General features: G+C 39.6%; 2 protein-coding genes, 1 long non-coding RNA gene and 1 pseudogene across 3 annotated transcripts; 2 read left to right on the top strand and 2 right to left on the bottom strand.

Moving 5' to 3' along the window:
- The first annotated feature begins 1,450 nt into the window (after positions 1-1,450).
- Positions 1,451-6,356, top strand: LOC116617303 (annotated as a pseudogene).
- LOC125568437 lies at positions 3,547-4,078 on the bottom strand. Its single transcript, XR_007312368.1, has 2 exons — positions 3,975-4,078; positions 3,547-3,789 (listed from the first exon to the last, which is right to left on the bottom strand). It is a non-coding gene; the product is annotated as an uncharacterized LOC125568437 (long non-coding RNA).
- On the bottom strand, positions 6,021-8,786 carry LOC116617308 (myb/SANT-like DNA-binding domain-containing protein 4). The gene is made up of 4 exons (XM_048730780.1): positions 8,125-8,786; positions 7,639-7,722; positions 7,266-7,421; positions 6,021-6,306 (listed from the first exon to the last, which is right to left on the bottom strand). The coding sequence occupies exons 1-3, from the start codon at positions 8,504-8,506 to the stop codon at positions 7,267-7,269; spliced, it is 621 nt and encodes a 206-aa protein (XP_048586737.1). The 5' UTR covers positions 8,507-8,786; the 3' UTR covers positions 6,021-6,306; position 7,266.
- Positions 8,787-24,729: 15,943 nt separating this feature from the next.
- Positions 24,730-26,321, top strand: LOC125570079. Its single transcript, XM_048730895.1, has 2 exons — positions 24,730-26,187; positions 26,275-26,321. Exon 1 carries the CDS (start codon positions 24,944-24,946, stop codon positions 25,889-25,891), a length of 948 nt encoding a protein of 315 aa, XP_048586852.1. The 5' UTR covers positions 24,730-24,943; the 3' UTR covers positions 25,892-26,187; positions 26,275-26,321.
- Positions 26,322-27,672: the final 1,351 nt, after the last annotated feature.

Below are 27,672 nucleotides of genomic sequence, written 5' to 3' on the forward strand. Positions count from 1 at the left end.
ATAGTTCTATATTTCTCTTAATTTTAGGAGCCAACTGCTCAAAGAAAAAAGAAAAAATAGTAACTCTAATGAAATTTTATTTTTCCTTGTTGTTTGGTTTAAATCGGATAAATGGTTGTCAAACCACATTGATGAATGTCACATTGATGAACATAATTGTCTGAGAAGGCTTATTGATTGTCTTGGTTTATGTTAATAGCACTAATGAATTTTCTATTTTTTATAACTGATTGTCAATAAACGCTACTGATTGTCCAAACGTGTAATTGAATTTTCGATTGCATGCAAAAGAATGTTCATTCAATCCCGAATGAATGCCCAATTGCGTTATTGATTGTCCGTTGATGCTATTGAATAGTCGCGCATATTCAATCATTGTTATTGAAAGTCGAGACACGCTAAGGATGTTTCGTGCGATGTTGATGAACGTACAATGCACGTTAACGATACAACGTTTGGCACAAATGAATGTCCCTTTCCCGTTATTGAACAGCAAAAAATGTAATATATAGATTTAGGCACTGCCTAAAAGCGGAGCCAGCATTTAACACCTTTTTGTGTTGACTGATAGGGGTAGTTTTAGGGGGATCTTGGTGTTTCTAGAATGTTTTTTTTTAATGAGATTAAAAATATGTCAAATTTTACTGCCATGTTATTATGAATTGTATTGGCCCCTCCAAATGGATCAAGCAAGAATAAATTCAATATTATTAAATATGCATTGTGAAAGTTAACAAAATACTTAAACTTGGTGTGAAAAAGGCTGTCAAAGTTCAAGGTGTCTTAGTTGACGAGAATGTTTTTTCAAGAGTCTAATGGTCAGTTCTTATTTCCCTTTATAGAAGTTCCACTATGTATATCTTTATCAAAACACCATTCTAACAAGCTTGACCTTGTGAAGAATGTATCAAGGATGTAACAGCATTCCAAAGATTTAGATGCCATACTGTAGTTCATAGGCGGATCTAGCTTTTTGCCAAGGGGGGATTTGGCCCAAAAATTTTCGTCATTATTTTACCTTCGTAACGATTTGGAATGAAAAAATACACTGAAAACAATAAAAAAAGAAAGCCCAAGGGGAGGTTTAAACCCCCTAGCCCCCCCCCCCCCCCCCCCACCCCATAGACCCACTATTGTAGTTTTCATGTACCACAACTGATTATTCAGAAGAATGTGTTGAAACTAAACTACACAAACATACCTCCTGTCATGCATTACGTATTGGTGACCCACCCATTGGCCTGGGGCCGGTTCCTGAAAAGCCGATTAGCGCTAACCCAGGGTTAAATTGACCCTAACCCATGATTAAATTTTTACCCCCGAATTCGTTCTGTTCCCGAAACGCCGGTTAGCGCTAACCCAGGGTTAGTTTGGGGAATAAATCTAACCCTGCTCGCGAGGTGGGTTAACTCGCTAATCCATGGATTAGCGCAAGCTGGCAAAAAGCAAAATGGCGGATTTGTTGCTTTGCCGCGTCGGGGAAGCTTACCCGCAAGCTCGCGAACGCCGCTTTCGCTTGTTTAACGGAAGCCTTGATGACTTCCTCAACGACCAAGAGGTCAAATCGAGGTTCCGCTTTCGGAAAGACACAATTGAGTATATAACACAGTTTTTGAGGGAGGAATTAAGCCGGGATACGCGACGAAATCACGCACTTGCCCCAATAGTCCAAGTTCTTGTCGCACTACGCTTTTACGCTTCGGGGAGTTTTTTGCAAATCATAGGCGATACATTGTCTCAGATATGACAAGAGCGCTTGTTAGCAAAGCTGACCGCTTCATCAAATGGCCTTCGCGAGAGAGGCAAAGGGAGATAAAGCAGGCATTTTACGACAAGCACGGCTTCCCTGGAGTTATCGGCTGTATTGACGGGACTCGTGTAAAGCTCCAGGCCCCGACAAATCATGAGAACGATTATGTCAATCGGAAAGGGCAGCACAGCATTAACGTGCAAGCCGTGTGTGACAACAAAGGTAAAATATTATAAGGTGTGAAGATGGGGGGGGGGGGGGGGGGTATAAAACAACAACTTCACTGCATGCCAAGTAATTGCAGAGGCAGCCAAGGAACTCATGCAAAACTCTAAGGCTGAAAGCAGTTTTTTTTATATATCTTTTGAAAACCTTGCAGGTTCTTACCAGAGGATGGTTGGGATAGATGCACCCCCTTAATAATAATAACAACAACAAGAAGAATATCAATCAATCAGCTCTCAATCAGCCAAACAATATTTCTCTTACTTTAAGAATGGGTCCCCCTCACAATACAAGCACACTGCTTGTTTGCATCCTTTAGATCTATCTATTTGCTATGGGGGTGAAGGGAAGGGTTTGACCCAAAAATTTACTAATACATACATTGATCCTCTATCGTCCTTATCCAGCTTTGCTTTTACTTTTTTATTTATTGTTTTTATTAAGATGAACTTGTTTCAACTTTATTTTTTGCAGGTCTCTTCACCAACATTGTTGCCCGTTGGCCTGGTAGCACTCATGATGCTTTCATATTTCGGAATTCATCTATTCAAAATACGCTGGAAAGGGAGCACACAAGGATAGATGAGGGGGTACTTGTACACTGTTAGTTTCAGAGAGTAGTTTTAACTCCAAAAAGGGAGTAAAAAAACGAGGTACAAAATGACTCCCTTTTTGGAGTAATTTTTTTACTCCCTTTTTTTCTACTCCCTCAAGGGAGTAGATTTTACCCCTGTAGGGGAGTAACTAAAGGGAGTGATTTATTAGGTTGCTTGCTATTAAAGGAGTACAATTTACCCTCAAAATGGAGTTATTTTTTACTCCTTTTTTTCCTACTCTCTCAGGGAGTAGATTTTACCCACTTTAGGGGGTAGCTAAGTGGAGTAATTTACTAGGTTGCTTAGAGTTACTCCATTAAAAGAGTACAATTCACCCTCAAAATGGGAGTCAATTTTTACTCCCTATTTTGTTATTTCCCCCTACTAATTGTGTAACTAAAGGGATGATTTCAACACCCTCCCCCCTGTTTTTACAAAATGGCTGTTTAAACTCCACCTACTTCAGGGGTTAATACTGGAGAAAGTAGAGTAATTTAGAAACACCAAGGAAAAGACGTTTTTATGAATTTGACAAATCATTTAATTAAACAATTCAGTTTAAAAAATAACAAAAATATAAGTTGAAAAAAATGTTTGAAAAATAATAGTCATTTGACATAAGGTATCCAGGACAAAATTACTAACAAGTGTCCCAACATAACAAAGCTGAAACAAACATAACACAATATTATTTTTCTATAACAACTTTAACAGCTTTTGAACATTACCCTTTTTGGCGTCATTACGGTTTTCCAAAAGAACTGCCTCCTCCTCCATCTTTGTATATTCAGATAAGAAGCTAGAAGCCTAATGCCTCTATATGCACCATTTTTAACAAATTTAAAAATTTGAACCTGGTAGGCTAGCTTGAAAAGATAACTAGGTTCTTCATATGCAGGGTTTACTGTGATCAGAATATACGGACAAAAACCAACTACAGTAACATTAGATATTCAAAATAAATATCTGGACAAATTTTAGGTGCAAGACTGATTACTAGGTTTTTACTAAGCTAAGTTATTCAATTTTGTGCTTCAAGTAACAGTTTATAAAGCATAGGCGCTTTAGATGTAAGTACAGTGATTAGTGAATAACTTAAGTTTACACAGTTTTTATTCGTTTCTTGCGATTTACGCATTGATACATTCCTTTTACCTCAAACTTCTTTCTTTTCTGGCTTTCAACTCGAGCACATTTTACTATCTCTATCATAATGTCCTGCGAAGATAATAAAAGAAACACATAAAAAGGTAGTATTGCTTTGGAAGATAACAAAGAATCACAAAACATATCAGTCTAGTTCGAGAAATCCGCTCACGAACGATGATTTGATGCTGAAGTTGGTCGCAAAAATCACATTTAGTATTGAACCTATCACATTATAAAGCCCATTACACACTAACCTTTAACTTCAATCCATGTTCTGCCATCAAATCCTCAAAAAAGGTGGATTACGCGTAGAAAAGACGGGAATAAACGGCTATCTGTTTGGAGGTTATGATAATGATGGTTTCGTTCGACCGTTATGATTTTGCGCCTTGGGCCCAAGCCCCTCTCGGCCACTAAAGCGAGGGACGCCCGGTACATTTTGGTTTTACGGGCCCTGGTGAGCCGTCTTCTATCTGCAAAGCGGGACTTCTTTTTTTTTATAATCTCAAGTAGCATTTCTATTAGAAACAATATATATTATTTTATAATGTTCAAATCGGATCTAAGAATTTTATACAATTATCACCCTACCTATCTTTCTTTTAAATGCAGTACTAATTATTCTGAGCGAATTTTGAAAGTACACCACATAAAACTCATGTTCGAGTCCAAGCCTGTCTTTGATTACATTTCTTATTGTTGTAGTATAGCTGACAATATATGCAAGTATGGCGAGGCCTGTTCTTGTATTGAAAATGTTATTTTAGGATTTCCTAAGAATTTCCTAAGAGTTCCTAAATTGTAGAACTTCAAATCTTCTTCCTAAGATTTTCTTATCCAAATTATTTCAATTTTCTGGTCTACTGCTTATACTAGGAAATTTTAGGAAGTTTAATTATATTTTGTTGTTTTGATCGAACTTAGGAAATCTTAGGAAACTCCTAGGCACAGGGTAGAGTTTTTTGTCTCAATACCAATAAATACGATAAATTATTATTTTTATCTTTTGTCTTATATAATAAAGACTATCGTTTTCCTTCTTAAATTCAGCTAATTCAGAGTAAAAAAAAACAACTCTCTTTATTTTATATATTTGGAGTGGTTTGTTACTGCTCTAAAAAGATACAGCTGGAGTAAAAACTACTCTTTCAACACGAGATGGCTGGAGTAGTTTTTACTCTTCAAAACCTACCCCCTAAAAGGAGTACTTTTTTACTCCATTTCTTGACTATCTGGAGTAAAAATAACTCTTTTCACTTCAGATAGTTGGAGTAGCTTTTACTCTGCTAAAATTACTCCCAGAAAAGAGTACTTTTTACTCCATTATTTGACCAACAAGAGTGAAAATTACTCTTTTTCTAATAAACATTCGATACTAATTCTCAGCAGAGTAAAAATTACTCCGTTAAGGGAGTAAACAAAAAAATTACTCCTCAGTGGAGTAGTTTTTACTCCAATAAAGGAGTTCAAACTACTCCTTTAAAAGTACTCTATCGCAAAGAGTAGTTTTTACTCTCTGAGTGGAGTAAAAATAACTCCCTGAAACTAACAGTGTAAGGGGACAGTGGGTATCCATGCCGCCCCTTCCTCATGACACCCTATCCTAACCCAGCCAACCAGCATCAGGTAAGGGAGTGTTCATTAAATACACCGAGGGGGGGGGGGGAGGGAAGATTGTGGGGGACTCCGCAATTTTTTTACCACCAAAAGGGGGGGCTCTGAATAAAAAGGTCTCTAAGGGAAAGAGAAAGAAAATTTTAGGGTTCTATAAGGGGGGCACCGAAAAAAAATTGTTTACAATGAAAGGGGGGCTCTGAAATTTTAAGGTGTCTTGGGTAAAAATCTTCCCTCCCCCCTCAGTGTAATTAATGAACACTCCCTAAGAATTTTTTTTAAATAATGAGACAACTAAATTGTTGTATATTTTCATAACTTCTCCATTACCACTGATAGTAATACCCAATAAATTCAATAAACCTGAAAAGTGAAAATGTGCACTAAAAAGGTACTGCACTGAGTGGATATCATGGCACTCAATTAAAAAAGTCTACATGTTACAACACCTGAATAATACATTGAAACTTTTTTATGTATGATTTAAATAATAGGAAATTATCCAGGAAATAACCCACAATTCGTAGTGCTTTTTTTATGAAACCTATGCAACACTGTCGTAGTCAAGCCAGCATACAAGAGAACAAGGATATTAGAGTGTATACGAGTTAAACAATCTAAAGTGCATTTCACTCTAATACCTTGGTATACAGTTATCTATACATACCATAGACAGATGCACAAAATTTATTTCAATCCATTTATTTCAAAATATATATTTTTTACTATGTTATTAGGAAGACTTCAATGAAGCCCATTCAAAAACAAGGGTTAAAATTGAACAATGCTTTGGCCTATTCAAGAGGCGGTTCCACCTTATGCACGGTGAGGTCATAATGAAGCCCGAGAAAGTCAGCCAGTTAATAGGGGCTTGTGCTGTATTGCATAATATTGCAATCTTGAGAAATGACATATATGATGGCCCAGCAGCTGGACCTGATGATGAGCCAGATCTGAATGTGTATCAGGGCCCTGAGGATGGAAAGATCATTAGAGACTTTATTTCAAACTCCTATTTTTAATATATATTGCTTTTGTATTTGTCCTACCCCAGTATCATCACAACACTGGACCCAAAAGCTACAATAAAAAACTTTCAGGCAGTCAATGGACAGTGAAATCCAACAAAGGTATTCTCACATGCTGCTATTAATTGTTTTCTGCTGTCTTCATTGCGTTGTTGATTGGTTGAGGGCTTTTTAAAAGAAGTTTGGGAATACATTAGAACTATCCATACTTTTGGTTTCAGTGCTGTAAGTATTTTTGAGAGAATGTAACTGTTGTTTTTTTTTAATTGTTAATTGCTTAGATAATAATGAGGACATATTTCCTATCATAAAAAAGAAATGCAATTATCTATTGTAATTCATGAGAATATGTATGATGCAGCTTTGTACAAAGTAAAGATAATGGCTCAGAGAAGCTTAAACTTGACTAGAAGTCTAGTAAGTCTTAATAATTTGTATTACTACATGCATGTTGCATGTGTCTCAGAGGATTTCTATTATAGACATAGAAGAATGGGGAAATAATTAATAGTGGTAGATGCTGAATTTCAAAGCTTCAAAAATTTCCATCTCTATTTGCTGCATTGAAGGCGGCAAAAAAAATAAAAAGGAATGGCCATATAGTACATTTCAGATATCAAGATTTCATCACAGTGTGCTCTCCAGACAGTGGCAGCTGTGGCGCTCAGCCACGCTGTAGTTTTCAAGTGTTGCAGTTGAGTTAAACAGAAAATTTTCACACAAAAATTTTTTTGCAACATTCCTTCCAATCATCAAATCAATCCTAAGTCATTTTTTTAAACATTATTAATGTGCTGCCACTATGGCAAAAAATACTGGGGATAACACTGGATCATAAGAGATATTGTTAGAAAAACACATTGTGGGTTATTTTGACAATCATTGAGACTTTTGGGTGCTCACCTCATTCCTCTGTTATACTTTTCCTCAAAAGAAAGACCTCCAATTGTAGTTTTTGATTTTTCAGGAGGAGATTCTCCTTTTGAAGCTGTAAGGCCTCATACTGCACTTGTAGTACGTCATCTGCATTAATTTTTTTTTTCTTTGGAGGAGGGGTAGCTGAAAAGGATATGACTAATTAATTAGAGTTTTATGGTGAATACCCTCAGTTTGTACCCCCTGGAGCCCCTGGGAATTCTAGAGTCGGGAAATACACAGAGAACCACCAAAAAGAGAACGGTTGATTTTGATGAGAACTTAAGTATATACTTACATTTTAAGTTTTAAGATTTGAATAATAAACACAAAGAATCTATCCTTCACTGCACTTTCTTACCATGTAAAGTAGGAAGATGAACCTCTGATTCTTCAACCTGATCTAAAACCGATGGTTCTTCTAAGTCATCAGTCAACGAATCGCCTGAAAACTACAAATTGAAATGAGGTATTTTTCATCTAGTCGATCGGACGTCCCTGTGTTTACAAAAACTTAGTTAAATGAGTGAAGATGATATAAGAATTCACACGATTGAGATTCAGAAGCTTCGAATTGGAACACATCAGAACAGACATGGCTGATACGCGAGTAGGAAAAGTTTTACAGTTGTGGCGTGTGAGACTGGGAACAATTAAGTATTTTTTATTTGGAGTAGGGAGGGGGTAGGATTGCCGGCACGGAAGAAATTATTTCTAGAGGGAAACAAGATTGAAAAATAAATTTACTAAATAAACAAAAAATAAATAAATATAAAAAAGAGAACTTATCGCGGTGTCATTATCCTTGTATGTTCTAAATGATTATAAAAACAAATTTTAGTCTTACCGGTCTCAAAACCAATCAGCCCGGAAAAACTGGGAGTGTCTTGGTACTCCTCTATTATTTTTGCCGTGGCGGCGGATGGAGGCTTGGGTGCTGGACCCCCTCCGGTTTTGCCCCTCTCCCGCTTGAACTCTGAGTTCTCCCTCTTTGCTTGGGAGAGGAGGTTTTTCCATTTGTCTTTTACCTCTACAAGACTTCGTGGAGCAACTCCAACTGCGTTCACTTTATCCTTTATTTCCTCCCACACACTATTCTTTAATTTGTTTGTGACAGAATTTGTCAACTTTGAATTTAGTATCTCTTTTTTCTCTGCCACCGACTCCGTGATAATAGTTATTTCCTCAATGGAAAAATTCGGCTTGCGCTTTGACTTCTTGGAGTCCATGTTTACGATCGGAAAAAAAAATAATCAAAAAGCCGAAAGTCGAAAAGGGCGCGAAAAGCGCGCGTTTGGCAGTTTTGTTTACGTCTTGGGAGTCCTGTGGTTGCTCGGAAAATCCCGCCAAACCGGTTTATGGCCGGTTTCTAGCTTGGAAGCCATTTCTAACCCAGGGTTAGTTAATCGGGGGTTAACTCGGCTTTCGGGAATGGTGAGTTATCCTTAGGTTAGCTAACCTAGGATTAGCGAATTTTAACCCAGGGTTAGGCGCTAATCTACAGGAACCGGCCCCTGTTGGTTATAGAAACCCTGGATCCACCCATACTGGCTACTCAAAAGTGGATGCAATGGAGGCAAATCCTAAATTATTACTGAAAGTGCTTAATTCCAATTTCTAATTTCAAACCAAACCATTTTCATTGACCTATGTTAGGGTTAGAGAGAAATAAATATAACAAAAAGTCAATGGGGAGAAGAAAAAGGGAGAAATTAATGACTCTATTTGAAAAAATGTGACTCTGCTTTAAAAAATATATAACAATAATGCAATAATACCTTAAATTAGCATATTCCTAACATTTTCGCTTTTCTATTCACCTATAGGTTTGATATAAAATTGTTTTCTTTACAGATTTATTATTGAAAAAGCACAAGTAAAAAAAAAAGCACAAGGGAGGGAGGGACTATAGCTTTGATAAAAAAAAAAACTCATCAGTAACGCAACAACTTGGTTGAGCACTCTCCTAACATTTCCCCTTTCCACATTAATCTTTAGGTTGATAGAAATAATGTTTTCAGATTTATCATTGAGGGAAAGTGCTTTAAAAAAGCCTATTTCACATTTACTGCTGTATCAAAGTAAAAAAACCCCTACTTTATTATCTTTAAGATATTTGCCTATTATCATGCCTCCAAGCCTTCAGCATCAATCATGGCCCTCGGGTAGTCCTTGGTTGGTTTAACCTTAATAAAAGTGAAAACAATTATAAGTATTTTTTTCTTTCAAAACAACATTTAAATAAATAAACACAATAGATAGTTATGCAAGATGCAGACAATATAAGCTAAGCAAAAAGAATATAGGTTAAATAGAGTATGCATTTTGTGTTTTTATTTTCGATGAGAAAATACTCTTGTGACTGTAAAGTTAATATATAGTAAGTATATATAGTATATATAAGTTATTTGTAGTTTTGATAATATTGAAAAAGTTGCTGTATCTTCGAGAAGACTAAATACACAGAATGTAAAGACAAGAAAGGTCTTCTTTAGCAATAAATGATAGGATGATATTTGTCAGCTTATATTAAATATCTCAACGCAGTCAATAAATCATAGAGAGAACGAAGAATATCAAAGGATGTTGGTATGATCAAATTGTTTGATTTAAACCACGAATTCTCAAAGCAAACTCTATAAACAAATGTATAAACCGAACAAGCTAAGTGACATTGAAACAGTGACTAGCTTGAGCGATTGGTTTTGGGGGAAAAACACGAAGAAACGAGCATTATAAAAGCACAACAATAAAAGAAAAATAACTGTGATATTCTCAATACAAACCGTCGTTCAAAACTCACCTTGGCAGTGTTTTTTGTCGCTTTCTGTTTGTCGCTTGCGTGGTTGTATTCGCTTTTTGTTGTAAACTGTGAACTTGTCGACTTTCAGCTAGCAAGATACTCGTCGACACAAGTGAATTATTTTTATAGCTGAAAACATACATCAATCCAAGGCCCTTTCTTCTCAGGATCTCCTTATAGATCTCCATAGATATAGACGTGAAGGAATATTATTAGAATGGTAGTGTAGAGCCTCTAAGTAGTCCTCTTTTTGCTACTGCAACGGACGGGATTCACAAACACTCGGGTAGATTTTACTATCGGCTCGTACTTCAGACAAACGGTTCCTCAAAGATTTCAGCCCATTTGACTCCGCATATTTTCTCATTAAATACTATTTTTCATCTGACTTTTTTGCTGTGAACATACGAACTCTGATGGCGGTAAAAAAAAAAAAAAGTAAAAACGTTAGACCGAGGGGGCCTGGGAGTTGCGCGATTGACTGGATAGATGGATTGTGACACCACCGGATACCCGCGCGATGACCACAAAACCAAGTCACATAGCTATACCATATTTCTATACCTATGGAGCTCCGAATGCGGCCTGCGGCCTCGCCGGCTCCGCTATAATATAAAACATAATAAGCCCATCGTAAGATAAATGGGCATGGAGTAGGGATTATTACAATATGGTCCAATTTTCTCCGGTGACTCTGATGAGTCACAATCGCCGAGGGTTAGGTGACTTTTTTCTTCATCACCATCGTCATTTAAAGGCCCATGATAGGCGCGTACACGGGGTGCGCGCATCCCCCTCCCTTTAGGGGAGAAAAGTGGGTTATTTCTTATTAAGGAATCTTAAAATACTATGCTTTTTTCATACTAGACCATGACTGCGCGGCCCTCTTCAGCCATTCTTCAAATAGTATGCTTTTTCCATATGAGACCAATGACTACGCAGCCCCCCTTCAGCAAATCCTGGGTACGCGCCTGCATGTGTTCAAGAAAAGAAAGAGTAAAGAGTCGAGGAGGAGGCTGAGAGACGAATAAAGGTTGAAAAAGTATGACAACTATGACTGGGCACAACCCAATAGAGAGGGCAAGCACAAGAAGCTAAAGGTGTCGGTCCTTGATCTATACATAGAGAACGAGAAGCTCAACTGCTAGAAGAGGATATTAAAGGGAGATCAAGTCGATGCCATTTCCTTTGCACGGAGGACTGTAGCGAACGCTAGGAGCGAAGGGCCAGAAAGTGAAAGTGGCCTTTCAGAGGAGGTAAAGTAGGAGGATGAAGCGTCAGGGGCGGATCCAGGATTTTAAAATAAGGGGTGGATAATGGCCGGATAGACGGCTTATAAATGATCCGGTGGTTTTTGGTAGGTCACATCGATCTAACAATACTTCACGCTGAATTGGATTTGTCGCGTCAGCAAAGCAGGCGAAGGCACATATAGAGTACCTTCCGTCTCACAGACATTTATTTTCTTTCGACTTTCTTTTTAACTTAAAAAGAGGGGGTGGATATCCATCCAATCCGACCCCTCTGTTTCCGCCCCTTCTTGTAATGAATAATATTGGAAGTGATGATGAGGGGAGTTGATCAAATGCATAGACGATTAGTCGGAGGCTGATGGGGAAGACGATAAGTCGGAGAGTGACAGAGATGATAGGTTACATAATGACAGAGAAGTTGATAATTCGAAGAATGACTGACTTAACTTGGAGAGTGACAGAGGAGACGCTCCCACAAAGGACTAGGTCCGTCTGGGGCCGTTATTTGTACAAATGACGGTAACAGGTGCAAAAGGGATAACACAGCACAAAAATCCATATTTACGCACGTTCTGCGTAAAGGGTGATAAACTTTCACGTTTATTTACGTTCTGCATAAAAATCGCGTAAAGGGTGATAACAATTTACGCATCTTTACGTTCTGCGTAAAGATCGCTTGAAGGGTGATAAACATTTACGCTTCTTAACGTTCTGAGTAAAGATCGCGTAAAGTGTGATAAACAGAGATATTTTAGAAAGTACTTGTATCAATACCACTGGGTCTGTATCCTCAAAGATTCGGTGCAACACGAGGTGTTAGTCTAGTGTAGTAGTCTAGCCAGACCAAAAGAGAAAAATGACATGAGTGTACAAGTGATAAATACGCTAAGGTGTATTTCACGGCATTATGATACTCTAATGTAATGTAAAAACTGTGAACATTATCTTGATGCGTGGGCGAAGCAACTCTTGATGCGTGGGCGAAGCAACTCTTGATGCGTGGGCGATACAACAACGTGGGCGAAACCACCGCAATTCGGTACTAAAGGGGTTCTAATATGTTCTAAAAGTTATGATATGTACCGATTCTTTTCTTTTTTTGTTTTATGGATATACTATACATACATTCCTTTGGAGGTACTTACAGTTAAAGTCGTTTGCGTCTCGTCATGAGTATTTCATTAGTTTTTTTTCGACTTTTGTTTTCTTTGTTTTCCCTTAACTTGTTATAAACAACAAACGAATATATATGCCGTCAAAGAAATCACTAATGTAAGCCGCTTTGCTTTAATCACTTGGAATAACTACGATATCCTTAGCCTTTTGTACTTCAGGGACCTACTCCCCGTGTACGTTACACGTTCGGTGTTTGTTATGAGTTTAAGTAAATATATAGATTTAGGCACAGCCTAAAAGCGGAGCCAGCTTTATCAAAATATTTTCATATGAGTATTCTTGGGCAGATAAGGGTATGACACCCCTGAAGATTAGAGTTTTCCATTTTTCTTAGAATAAAAAAAGATGCATAATATTAAACCTAACCTTTGTATGCTTTATATATCCTTTCCCCCCCCCCCCCCCCCCCCCCCGCCTTGCATACATACAACCTGTTAAAAATGCATAGTCCGGGATATATTTTATTTGATCTTATTTATTTCCCCACCGTAATGAAATGCTTGACCTTTTATTTGATCTTATTTATTTCCCCCAGTGTAATGAAATGCTAGACCTCCCACTCCCAATCCACTTCTTTTGCAGCTAACCCCCAAAATATTGGAGATATTAGTATTATTTATAATGCTTAATATGATATTATCCACCAATAGCAAAGAGGAGGTTACGAGTTTTAAGTGTGTTAGCTGCATTTGATAAACAACTGATACTGAACAGATATTTCTTTATTTACTACATTTCTACAATAAAATAATCAGGACTAACATAAATGTGCATGGCATTTTACATAGTCCTTTTGTTGAGTATAGCTTTGGACACCAAGAGACTTCAGGAGATGTTTGCTGCAAGGGAGCCCAACATTTCATGCCCAAAAATCCCTTGATGTAAATTTCCAGTCCCTCTTTTAACACTTTTACTAAGTTTAAGTACTAAATTAATAGAAAATGCAACTGCATATCTTTATGAATACAAACATTTTAATACACCATCCCTATCTCCTACTCCAGTTTTCAACCACTAAAGATTTGCTGTCATAAATGTTACTAAAACATAAGATACGAATAGTGAAATCACAGTTTAGACAGCATTAATTCAGGAGGGGGGTGGGGCTTCAAAAAAGTCACACATACTATAAGCAGGGGTTTCATTAAGGCACTGAGGCCTGCAGAACAGCCAGCTAGAATTTTCCAAGCACCAGCTACTTTTTAAACAAAAAATCAATTAAAGTTTTATTTGAACTGATAAAATAAAACAACTTCAATCCCTACTTATGGACTCCTGTTAACCTGAAACTCCTGTATAAGTGTTCCCTGCTCACAAATACTACAATGTTTCCCTGCACACACGTACTATAAGATAAATGTTCCCTGCTCACACATACAACAAGCTTTCCCTGCACACACATATGATAAGTGTTCCCTGCTCACACATATAAGTGTGTTCCCTACTCACACATACTATAATATATAGATTTAAGCACTGCCTAAAAGCGGAGCCAGCATGACATTTTCAGCATAAACTTGTGTAGAACCCCCTTCCCTGCACTTTCATTATGCATCATGTTCCAACACCCACAAAAACGGCACAATGTGTTAAACATATAAATATTACATGTTCTATAAATACTGCAAATATTATTAAAAGGTTTCCTCTCAATCCTCCTAGGGAATACCTAGAACAAATATGTTTTTTTGTTCTAGGTAAAAAAAGTATTTTTTGACATTACTAAGGATATCATTAACTAAACTATATTTGATAGACAACTGATACAGCAAAACTATCAAAATAAATTTATGCTTTGATTAACAGGGAAGGCTTTCAGGTGTGAAGGGAGGTCATATTTATTCTAAAATGATATGAGGATCAATTAAAGTTCCTCACAAAAAGCTGGGTGCTATTTTATTCTCTTTTAAATTAAAAACAATAAAGAAATGCATATCAAATTCCTATAAATTAATAAGTATATCAGCAAATCACACTATCATAGTGGGTTTGACGTAAAAGTACTCATTCCCTGCCTGTACTGTCCCAATTCCTTTTACTTCTTTAAGTTACTTTTAGTCTTTAGTTAAAACTTAACTTGCAAAGATAGGGCATTTTCTTTCTCTTGTGTAAGTATTAAAGTCTGAGTACATTATTTTATTATACAGTTAAGAACCACATATAAGAACCTAGAATGAACCTGTTAACCTAAAATTAACAAATTAGAATCCTTTTTATAAGCATCTATTTAGCCAGTGCCCGTACCAGGCAAAAGGGGTGAGAAGGTCGACGCATACAAAGGCTCGCCGTCGGCCCTTGTCCTGGAGGTCTTCCTCGTTTACGGCGATGTACACCTCCGTTCCTACCTCTAAGGGGACCTTTAAGGGGGGCTTTTCGGCTTTGAGAGGCACGCGCCTCAGCTTTATTGCGTCTTTAGGCGCATAGCCAGTCATGCGAGTCTTCGTTGCGTTTATGTCCGAGATGACGATTGGAAAAGCAGTAACCCACTCGCGGTTTGTTTCGCCGGATGCAAGCTCCTTCGAGTACTGCGCACGAAATAGGCGCTGTGCCAGCCAGCGATGGAAAGACTTGGCGAAAGCTTGGCTCCTGTGGTTCCCTGGCTCAGCCCGTTGGACCTCCACCCCGTGGTCTGTTAGGAGCTTCGTGGTGGCACCCTTGAACTCCGTGCCGTCATCAACCATGAGGATTCTAGGCCATGTGAAAGGTCCCTCTGCATAGATGTCAGCGAGTTCGCGGGAGACGACGGCCGCGCTCTTAGTCCTCAGTGGGCGGGCGGTTTTATATCGTGAAGCAACGTCAACGACAGTCAGGGCATACTTGTACCCGCGGTCGATTGGCGAGAATAGCAGGTCCGACTGGTGGATACGGTTTGGTATCTGTTCCGAGAAGTGGGCGAAGGTAGTCGGAGGAGGGGGTGTCTGTGTGTAGCCCCCGACGGGCTGCGAGCTTACCCACTTGCGCACTCGATCTATGGAGGCTGAGCCCTTGGGGAGTTTGGCATGCAGAGCGGTCACTCCCTGTAAGCCACCTCTGGCGTAGTATATAGGACGAAGTAATGCATCGAGTTCTTCGTCGGACCTGCGCTTCGCCGCCATTACGTGTCGGCAATGTACTGCAACAGGTGTATCAGTCTTAAACAGGCCGTTGCCGTCTGCTCTGGTAGTGCCGAGGCGGTCTTTGTGAGGTCGGTAGGCCCTCGGAGAACTACATTGGCGAATCTCTTAACACACTCCCTGTCTGCGCGCCACAACTCGAGGCTTCGGTTAGTAATGTCACCAAAGCTACATAATCCACCCATCGACGACACCTTCGGTGTCACTCGCTTAGCGCAGCGGCTGCTACCTCGTGCATAGCACTCCACAAATGGTCTGCAATCATCTTATACGTATACGAATACGCGCAGTATGGGAAAAGGCCGCCTAGATGCAGCGCCGGGACGGCAGCTGCATCACAGCAAGCGGCTAGCTGTGTAGCCGATGGCAAGAGCGCCGGCGCCAATGTTCGCCAACTCGGCGTTTTTCTGCATTTTGCTGGGGATGTAGTAGTCGGACAGCTCAGGAGCCCGCATTGACTCCAGGAGTTGTTTTGGTCGGGTCTGGTTGTAAAGTTTGAGCGCGTAGTCAGTGTCGGTGAAGCTTTGCTTTGCGAGGGCCCTTCTCTCGCGACTTTGCGCTTGCCAATCGAGGATTTCGTGTCGCCGCTGTTGGTAGCGTCCATAGTCTTGTTGGTATTTCTCGAGGGCCTTGTCGTGCCTCTCCTTCTCAGCTAAGGCAGGGCTTTCATCGTTCGACAGGAACTTTGCGAGGTAGTTGCCACCAACGAATGCAGTCGCGTTTAGGACGGCGCCGCCAACCAAAATTGCGATGGAGGCCATCGAGTAGTGTGTACGTTTCACGTGCTGTGTGTACGTAAACACGAGTCTAATACGTGGCCTACACGTGTAGTACAATGCTACATGGGCAGGATCTTCTGGTCCTCAAGGTAGTCCTTCAAAGCGACAGCACCCGAAACAGCGGCAGTCATTTTTGCGTAGTTCATGGCGTTCGCGGAGGCGTCTTTGGTGAAGTCTTCGCGCAAGACCTTGCGCCCAACCCAGCCAATACCGGCGAAGAGGCCGGTTATGACTGCGGCGTCGGTGATGGTCTTTGTAATCTTGCTTTGCTGCGTCGTCGACATATATACGCGTTTACGCATATGATGCACGGACGTGCGGATATGGGTTCTTGTGTTTAAATGTCTGCTAACTCCATGGCTAACAGTCGAGATTTGCATAGTCCGGGAGCGCGAAGCGCTGTCGCCGGAACGGCAAGCGGTCGATCCTTGATCTGCTGTGCATTTGCGGGCGGGGTCACGTCGTCGGTACCTTCGGTAGCAAGTGGATCGGTAGCTCGCTGTTTAACAGCTGGTGTACGAGTGAACGCGGCAGCTAGCTCCCGCCTACGTGTGTAGACGCCATTCAATGACACTAGAAGACCAGCGACCCCGATAACCGAGCGGGCCGACCATGCAGAGTTGCTTTCCGAGACTGGTGTGTGTGCCGAAGGTGTGCCAGCGTTTGCCGTTCCGGCGGCGGCTGGTTCAAGGCTGCCGAAAACAAACACCAACTCAACTTCATCTGTTTTGACATTGTAGAATTCTACCCATCTATCAGCCAAGACCTACTATCAAGAGCACTCGATTTCGCCTCCAACTATGACGAAATCACCCCTGATGAAAAAGAGATCATAACCCACTCCAAGAGCTCCTTCCTGGTCCACAACCAAACACCCTGGCAGAAGAAAGGCAACACGATATTTGATGTTACGATGGGGAGCTTCGATGGCGCAGAAACCTGTGAACTTGTAGGCAACTTCCTTCTCTCCCAACTTCAGGACCTCAATATGAACGTAGGACTCTACCGCGACGACGAACTAGCCATCACCAACGCCACATCCAGAGCCACCGAAAACCTAAAAAAGGAACTATGCCGCATCTTCAACAACAACGGACTCCGAATCACCATTGAGGCAAACAAACAAGTTGTCAATTTCCTAGACGTCACCCTCGACCTAAAACGTAATGTACACCAGCCTTATACAAAGCCGAACTCCTCGCTACAATATGTCCACCGTGAGAGCAACCACCCGCCCTCCATCACCAAGAACATCCCTGCTGGTATCAACAGACGCCTATCTGCCCTATCTTCAGACCAAGCCTCCTTTGACCAGACCGCGCCACCTTACCAGAAAGCACTCGACGATAGCGGATACAACTACACGCTACGCTACGAACCCAACACCGTAACCAACCGTAAAACCCGCAAACGCAACAACATCCTATGGTACAACCCGCCCTTCAGCAAGAACACCAGCACCAACATCGGCCACAGATTCCTCACCCTGATAGACAAGCACTTCCCGAAAGACAACCACCTCCGTAAAATCTTCAACAGAAACACCATCAAAATCAGTTACAGCTGCATGAACAACACCAAACAGATCATCGACAACCACAACAAGCGCATCATCACCGCATCGTCGGCTACCGAGATCGCCAGCTCCGCCCCTACCACTACCAACAACAAGACATGCAACTGCCGACAGAAAGACACCTGCCCTCTAGACGGAAACTGCCTACAGACATCTGTTATCTACCAAGCTACCGTAACTCGAAAAGACAACAACACCTCGGAAACATACGTCGGGCTCACTGAAAACAGCTTCAAGACCAGGTACAGAAACCACACCGCATCATTCCGACACGCCAAACACAGAAACTCCACCGAACTCAGCAAACACGTCTGGACTCTCAAGGACAACATGATTGAGTACTTTATTTCATGGCGCATTCTTTCTTCCCACTCCGCCTACAACAGTACCACTAAGCGTTGCAACCTCTGCCTCAAGGAAAAGCTGACGATCATCTGCCAACCCAAACTATCAACTCTAAATAAACGCAATGAACTCGTGTCCTCGTGCCGCCACAGAAACAAAGCCCTGCTACGAAACAATTAGAACTGTTAATCCCGTCACCGTTAAATTTTCGCGCTATCAATTTTTCACACGTTCCGCACTGTTAGTTTTCGCCCCGCATATTTAATGTAACTCGCTATTGTTCCTTTTACCGCCTTAGCTAAAACTATCAGTCTATTATTATGTAAATTTCAATGTTAATAGTATATATACGATGGTAGGGATATTCTCATTAAATCCCCTGATGAGTGGGCAACCACGAAACAGACCTGTAGGGAAACCTATGTAGTTTGTATTTTTCACAAACCAACACTATACACCCCTCTACTTTCGAGTATTGAGCACTTTCTATGAAAGCCTTCAACCATCATTTTATATATATATATATATATATATATATATATTCTAATATATAACGCTAGAAATGATAGGTCTTTTAAAACATGTTAAAAAGCACTTCTGAAAAGATGGGTTTTAACCATTGTCTTGAATTCATTTAAACTGTCCCAATTTCTTATGTTTAGAGGTAAGGAAATCCAGAGCCTAGGCCCAGTGTGTGAAAATGATTTATAGCCATAAGTTTTAAGATTGCACCTAGGCTCTACCAGTAAGGCTTTCTTTTCAGAGCGCAGACTTCTTCGTGGAACATAAGGTGTAAGCAATTTATTTAAATAGGAAGGAGTTAGGCCATTTAAATATTTGAAAGTTAAAAGTAGTATTTTGAAATTTATTCTTTTGGGAATAGGCCGCCAATGGAGCTCCTGTAAGATAGGGGTTATATGGTCAAATTTACGTACACCAGTGAGAATGCGTGCTGCAGAGTTTTGGACAGATTAGAGTTTACGGACATGTTTTTGTTTCAGGCCTGTAAGAAGCGAGTTACAATAGTCCAGCCTAGACGTGACAAATGAATGGAGAAGTATCTCGCAGTGTTTAAATGATATGTATTTTCTTATTTTTGCAATATTGCTTAGATGAAAAAAAGCTGATTTGCATATGTTCTTTACTTGTTTGTCCATTGACATCTCGCTGTCAAACCATGTTCCAATATTTTTTTGCGGAATCAGATATCTCAACAACATCAGACCCAACATTGATGAAACTCAGATTAGGTTTAGGGCGACGACGAGCATGAAGTACGAGAAGTTCCTTCTTATCACCATTAAGAAAAAGCGTTTTGGCTGTCATCCATCTATTAATGTCATCGATACATGATTCAACTAAGTGTCGCGACAGAGCAGGTTCTTTATCAGATAGAGGATTGAACGACATGTAGATTTGCGTGTCGTCAGCATAAAAATGGATGTTTAGTCCATGTTTCCTGATTATGTCTGCAAGAGGTACAGTGTACATCGAATATAGCAATGGACCTAAAACTGATCACTCAGGTACACCACAGACAAGCTTCTTGCTTTCTGATCTTTCATTTCCGATTTCCACAAACTGAGATCTGTCAGACAGATATGGCCTCAACCAGGAGAGCGCCGATCCTTTAATTTTAAAGCGATGATTAAGTCTTCCAATCAGCAAATCATGATCCACTGTATCAAATGCCGCTGATAAGTCAAGCAATACAAGAATGACACTTTGCCCATCATCAATGGCTCTCAGAATGTCATTTTGTATGCGCGTAAGGGCTGTCTCAGTACTATGCCCTTTTTTGTAGGCCGACTGATAGATCTTATGCAAGTCCCCGCAATCAAGATGTTGGTTTAGTCTAATGGCAACAACTTTTTCCATTGCCTTCGACACAAATGGATGGAGATGGGTCGAAAATGATTTTGTATCTCATGGTCCAAATTGTCCTTCTTAAGAATGGTATCAAGTACAGCTTCCTTTAAAGATAGTGGTACAACCGCCTCAGAAAAAGAAAGGTTGATTATATTTGTAATAAGAGGAAGAATAACTCCTTGGCAATCCCGTAAAATGGAACCATGCAGGGGATCTAAGCTGCACGACTTGGATATCATATTGCTTACCAAGTAAGAAAATTCGTGCACTGTAGTTGGAGAAAACTCATTAAATTCAGAGATAGCATAGTTGCTTTGTGTTTGTACAAAATTTAGAATTTGTTCATTGTTATCGGTTTCTGTTGTTGGAAAACCTTCCCTTATTACTTGTACCTTGTTCATAAAAAAAATATGAATGTGTCTGCCAATGCCGTTTTACAGGTATGAGATGGAAGTTTTTTGGCAGTATTGAGACTTAGCAATTTTTGAATAGGTACAGTCAGTACTCATTTTGGTAGAATGTCGAGTAGTCACTTGACGTAAATCATACGAGACATCGTCCTTCTCCTCCTCCTCCTCCTCCTCATCATCATCACAATCAACAGAGCGTTTCTTTTCACGACCTTCTTGTTGTTGCGACCCGGAAGGGCCAGGTTAGTTCAAAAAAGGATCTTAAAACGAAATCTCCTCACCCTCCTCCTAGGGGTGCAATAATAGTCAAACAATTCGTCAAAGGAGCTAAATTGAGGTAAGTCCGACTCAGCGAGATCGTCGTGAAAAAAATCAGGAGGAAGTCGTTCACTCTCTTCTCCTTCTTCTTCGGGGTCAGGTAATACTTCTAACAATTCGGTAAGCCACTCATTATCATCACCATCATAAGCCATGGCGAAGTTCGCCAAGAACAAACTAAAATGCGAGTGAAAATGCAACCTCTTTTTTAGAACTCTTATCCAATCAAAAAGCTTTAATTCTAGTAAGCTAAAAATACTTTTTTTTTAAAAAATAAACCAATCTTTTTTAATTTTAAACCTTTTTTTACCCTCTAATTGGACAAATACAAATACTTAACCCAATCAGTTGGTACACAGTGTTACCGTAACCATTTTTTTATCTTTCAAAAACACTTTTTAACCCTTAATAACAAAAAGCATAAAGAGAGGGCATGGGGTAGGTATAAAAATAAGCCATGACATCATCAGTATGACGTCTTCCCTTTTCTCCAAGCCTCTGATTGGTCAGTACATCCCTTAGCCAATCAGAAGCGTTACCGATGATCTCATCGACACACGTGACCTACTTGAAGGTCTATAAAAGACGACGACGAGCCCGGACCACTTTATAGTCAGACCAAGACTTAAAAACGACAGAGCATTAATATTTAGATTTAGGCACTGCCTAAAAGCGGAGCCAGCATTGAACACCTTCTGTGTTGACTGATTGATGTATTTTGGGGGGCTCTAGGATCCTGCTCTTTACTGAGATTTATTTATTGTACCAACCAAATGGATCCAGGCCTTATTCAATAATTTAAATTATGCAGTACATCAAAGTTAACAAACGCAATTCCTGGTGTGAATATGGCTGTCAAAGTTGTCAAGAGTCTAATGGTAAATTCTTATGTCCCATCATAGAAGTTTATAAATATATTTTTTTAATCAAAACAATAGTCCGACAAGCTTTGCCCTTGTGCAGAATAGGTCATGGATGTAACAGCATTCCACAGATTTCAAATAATATATTTAGACTGTTTAGATGCCATACTGTAATTTTTATGTATTGATTTAGTGGCGATTCTCTCCTTCATTGGACCGAATATTCAGAAAAATGTCTGAAAATTAAAATCCAAAAATATATCTCCTTTCATGCATTACATATTGGTGCACCCACCATTTACCATATAGTGGCCTTGTTTTTGGTGGCCTACTCCAAAATGAATGCAATGAAGAAAAAACAAATTGATTTTGGAAGCAAATCCTAAAAAAAACATCTAAGGCATCACTGACAGTGCTAAAATGCTAACTTCTAATTTCAAACCAAACCCTTTCATTGATCTATGTTTGGGGTAGAGAGGAAGGAAAGAATATCAATTGACTAAAAAATAGTCGACGGGGGAGGAGATATAAAGGGAATTGACTCAACTTAAAAGGTTTGTTTAAAAAAATATAACAGTAATGAACATAATTTGATTGAGCATTTCTTGACATTTCCCCTTTCCCATTATCTTAACCCTTTCATCACCACAGGCCTCTAAAGAGGCCATGTCTATGCTATCCAAGCTATGTGAACAGAATTCTATTATTGAAAAGGAACAAGGTTGTTGCTAGTGTTATAAAGTTTAAGTATCTTGCCCTAAAAAAACCCTTTCCTTAAAAAAAGTTTCATTAATGTACATTTGTAAAGCTACATTCTGACAAGCTTTGTCCTTGCGAAGAACAAGTAATGGATGAAACAAGATTTTAAAGATAGAATATAGTGTCAGCCACAATTTTAGATAAGATGCAATACTGAAGTTTTAATGTACCATTTTAAGTGGTGATTTTCCATCCCCATGGGAATTAATATCTCCAAATATACATCCAGTAATGCATTATATTTTGGTGTTTTTAGAAACCCTGGATCCAACCATTCCAATGAAATAAATCTAAACATCTAAAATAAATGTAATGGGCAAGAGATTTGGAAAGAAAATCCTAAAAAGAAAATATAAGTGAAAGTAATACATGAAAATTTCTAATTTAAAAATCAAATCTGTTTATTAATTTATTTTTGGTGTAGAGGGGAAATAGCAAAGAGCATCAATTGCATAAAAATAGTCAACATGGACAAGGAAAGGAAGAAATATGACTCTTCCTTAAATGTTTGAAAAGAAAATGTAATAACAATAATGTGATAATTATATTCAGTACTTTCCTAAGATATCCCCTTTCCCATTATCTTTAGGTTAATAGAAGACTGTTTTCGTTACAGATTTATTATTTAAAAAGCAAAATTATGTTTTTAGTTTTATATAATATAAGTATCTTGTATCTTCGTTGTGCGAGATGATTTAGGCAAAACACGTATTTGAATGCGTATTTGAATAGACTAGTCTTGCGTAATGTTTGTGTTCAAACAATTCGTAACATAGATCAAAACAACAAATTAAGTGGTATCGAATTTTCCTCACCTCAGCTTGGGAAAGTACTTGATAGGCATCGTTTTTTATCAATGCTTGTTCCTCTACAAGCGCGTAAAATCCCTTTTAACTCGCTTCGGCTTGCGATCTCGGAATGTTTTTCATGGTGCTTCCATAATTCTTTGGACACAAAGATTACGCAAGACTAGTTATAATCCATTCAAATAATCACTCAAATACGTGTTTTTTTAAATCATCTAGCTCAACGAAGAATGCTAGTAATAACACACATATTTATTGGTCCTCAAATTTGTTTTCAGCGTTGTATCGAGGAGGGAGCTTCTGCAAAAGCCAAAATTCCCTGCGAATTCAGCAGTTGGTGTCATAGTTAGCCCAAGTTGAAAGGTCAAACACCTGTGAAGTGTTGTATCTTCTTGGCGCTCTCAGCGCTCCGGATTTTATTATCACCAAAATTTTATTTCAGATTCTAGGCAAGTAAGTGACTATCTTTTCACGAAAAATGACCATTTTTGATAGAGCAATGTACCAGATGCGACTTTTAAAACCTCAATTTGTTGGTTTAACGATCGTGCAAAATGATTGATGCGAGGCTATATTTGAGAAAATCTGTCAAATATTCTATTTTAACTGGATTAAGCCGAAATTAAAATAATATTGAGAGCACATATCCTGGTTGCCTCCTGTGGTGTTGTTGTGTTTCTGCGCTGTTTATTTTTCGCGGTGCAGGTAGCGATACTTGGTTCAAATTTTGTAGTGTTTTTCAGGGTCAAGCCGAGAAAAATAAGGAAAAATTCATAAAATATTTAATATTTGTTCGATTTAAAAAAAAAACACATTTTTGTAATCAGGAGACAAATATAAGTCTATAGACAAATTATTGAAAAATCATTTTTTTGAGTATTGCATTTCATCTTGAATGGATTAGCGGAGCGCTTCTTAAGTAATTAAATTACCGAGATGTATGGAGTATAGAATCATGAATGGTTGCACCACCCAACCCTGATACAGGGACCATTAACTTTGCCACGGGCCAAAGGAGAAAAAGAAGATAAAGGGACACTTTTTTAGAAAGAACATTTATTTTATTTAAACCTGTTATTTAATACAAATTGTTATTAATAAAAACGTTGAGAACCAAACAATTGTCTCTTTTCTCTCTAAGAAAGAGGGACCACGGGTGAAGGGGTTTCCCCTGCAAATTGACGCGCAATTTCTATGCTCAAACCCCAAACTTGTTCCTCTCATATCCACGGGGGACAGACAGTCCAACAAATCTTGAATATAAGATTTCCAATGGCCTTGCAGAGCAAGCCCAAGTCTATCACTCAGGTTTCGCAGTCCCTCCCATGTCAATTCCATACTAACCGTCAGGGTATCTCTGGCCTTATAAAAGGCCTTCCGGTTGTGCTGCCCCGAAATCATGGTCTTGTAATACTCCTCTTGCGAAGTCTTCACACGCGAAGAAGACACTGTGGCTATAAAAGCCTAATCTATGAGTCGAGGAAGACATATTGGATTATCGGAGTACGGAGCACCTGCAAACATATCACGAGGACATGTGTTACATGCAAAAGGTTAAGAAAGAGACCAGCAGATCAACTGATAGGACAGATCCCGATGTCTCGTGTCGTAGTACAGAGTCCTGCGTTCTACTGCACTGGAATAGACATGTTTGGACCTATCCAGATAAGACTAAACAGGAAGACCCTTAAAGAGGCACAAGCAGTCATATTTGTTTGCATTACAACCAGAGCAGTCCACCTAGAATTGGTCACAGACCGAAGTACGGACACCTTCTTGATGGCCTTTCGACGATTTGCGTGCACAAGAGGTCATCCAGCCTTATGCTTTTCTGATTGCGGTACCAATTTCAAGGGAGCTGAACCCTACATATCTGAGGTGACTAAAAACTGGGACAAGAAAAAGATCAAGAAAGAGTTGGCCGAGGAATTCAGCTGCAATTTCGAAGGGGAATGGAATGTACTCAAGGCCAGTCATATGAATGGAGTCACAGAAAGTCTCATAAAATCGGTTCGACAAGCCTTAGACGCAACTTGCAGAAATCCCATATACTCTGAAGAGCAATGGAGAACTATCCTGACCGAAATTAGCTATACAGTCAACAGTAGACCACTCTACCCGTCATCGGACGCTATATGGGAAAACCCACCAATCACGCCCAATGATCTACTGATAGGACCTCACGTCGGGGTTCCGGTACCCATACAAGAAGACAAAGTCAACCCAAGACATCTCCACAAATCGACACAGCAAAGAATACATCATTTCTGGACAGCTTGGATGAAATACTTCGCACCTACTCTACTTAGAAGAGACAAGTGGTACAGACCAAGAGATAATCTGAAATCAGGTGACCTTGTACTCGAGGTAGACTCCTGCCCCAGAAGAAAGTGGAAGATGGCCCTGGTAGAAGAAGTATTTCCAGGAAAAGACGGGAAAGTCAGAAAGGCAAAAATCAAGACCCAGACGAGCAGTTTCGAGCGACCAATTCATAAGCTGTGTTTAATCGCGACGAAAGAGGAACTCTCAAGTAATGTTAAGTAAATAACAATAACGATTAAATGTGAAGATAAGAAAGAAGATATACATCTCGTGTTACGATATGAATCTCCACACCCAGGAGGAGTGTTTCGCACGCCTTAAATTGTATAGTGGGGAAAAAGGAAAAAAACAACAAAAAACGAAATGTATTCATGAGAGCATTGAGTTATTTTACAGTCGCCACCTGATTGGTTAAGTAGCATTCAAAGATGGAATTAGCATAACCGCGTGTTAGTTCAAAGACGTTATGTAGTCAGTAAAAATGATCAAGAGCATCCGGAGCGAAATATACTAAGATTGTAAGTAAAATTTATATGATTCATATCATGTACTTTAAAACATAATCGAAATGACCAATAATCAATGTTACTTTATTTATTCAACAGTTGACTAGCAAATAGTTACTAGTACAAAATAAAAACTTGCTCCGGCATTATTAGTGTGGTTATATGGCTGGTTATTCGAAACATCCACAGCTCATGGTTACGGTGCACAAAGCGAGCCCACTCTCCCATCAGGTCAAGGATCAACGATTCCACATAAAAACTCACGACATGCATGACGTTATACGTATCAATCACATCGTAAGTTGCCTGAGGCTTATCAAGTTCGTTATAAGATTCCATGGACTCTTCCTCCTCCTCTTCCTCATCGCTAGTGTCACTCTCGACGACAACTACTTTCTCGGCTTCTTCGCCATCGGTATCACTTCCACTACATCCGGCATCTCCTCCTCATCCTCCTCCTCCTCCTCTTCTACATCCTCTTCTTTGGGTCGGGGAACTGGGGCGCTTACGTTTACGCAGGTTGTAGGGAGCTTCTTGCCTTTGCCCTTGACCTTCTTCTTGGAGAATGGTGTTCATAGTGGCACCGCCTTCGTCTTCTTTGCTTTCTTCGGCGGCTCCGCCCACACAAACCGGTCGCATTTCTTGTTTGGAGGTCTCACGTCACACGCAAAAAAAATACACACGTCCTTTGGAAAACTGACCGCGGCTCACTCCAACACGGCAAATGAGGTTATGTTCACACACTGGAAAATCGGTGATCCTCCTTGACAGCCTCTCTCACTGCTTTGGCCTCGTCTTGTTTAAAATGAAAGCCACAGCCTATCTGTTATTTTTGAGAAATCCACAGGAGTACCGCACTTTAAGGCAGACCCTACTTTTTTTACCTCTACGTTACAAAAACACTTCATCATCAACAAAAAAAGCAGCAATGTTCTTTGATTCAAAATTTCCATCATGTATATTCTTTTAGGGTAACCCATAATAATACCCTCAACCATGACGTCACTTCCGTCTGATAAATTCCCACCTATCACTACCCTCCCCTCCCTACTTCAAAGGTCAAAGGCCCAAGGGCAAATTCCACCCCATGACGTCACTTCCGCCCGATATATTCTGACCAATCACAACACGCCAGTCCCAACAACCAATCAGAACGCGCCACCAACGATCGGGATCCACCCGATATACCGTTTTTTTTTCTGATGTTTTTTCGGATGAACTCATCACAAGCTACCCCTGGCTGCCAAGGTAAAAATGCTTTATTTTTCTAAGGAATGACCTGTAGGGAAGTTTTTTTTTATAGTCAATTGATGTATTTCTTCCCATATTTTTGAAGATATGGCAGCAAATCTCGACAGCTCAACATTGATTCTAAAAGCTGGTCTGAATAAGTTTCTTTTCTGCAATCCAACAAAAAATGAGATTCTACATCTTTCATCCCGTTTTAAACCCTATGATTCCATCCCTGGAATATATATGACAGTAAAATAATTCAAT

This window comes from Nematostella vectensis, chromosome 1 (assembly GCF_932526225.1).
Source record: "Nematostella vectensis chromosome 1, jaNemVect1.1, whole genome shotgun sequence".
Lineage (NCBI taxonomy): Eukaryota > Metazoa > Cnidaria > Anthozoa > Actiniaria > Edwardsiidae > Nematostella > Nematostella vectensis.

What these genes read in the sequence shown, in the direction of transcription:
- LOC116617308 (XM_048730780.1), bottom strand. Translation starts at nt 8,506, where the DNA reads ATGGACTCCAAGAAGTCAAAGCGCAAGCCGAATTTTTCCATTGAGGAA. An exon ending in GCTGATTGGTTTTGAGACCG is followed by an intron (nt 7,723 to 8,124) that starts GTAAGACTAAAA and finishes TGTAGTTTTCAG; the next exon opens with GCGATTCGTTGACTGATGAC. An exon ending in TCATCTTCCTACTTTACATG is followed by an intron (nt 7,422 to 7,638) that starts GTAAGAAAGTGC and finishes TATCCTTTTCAG; the next exon opens with CTACCCCTCCTCCAAAGAAA.
- LOC125570079 (XM_048730895.1), top strand. Translation starts at nt 24,944, where the DNA reads ATGTCTCGTGTCGTAGTACAGAGTCCTGCGTTCTACTGCACTGGAATA.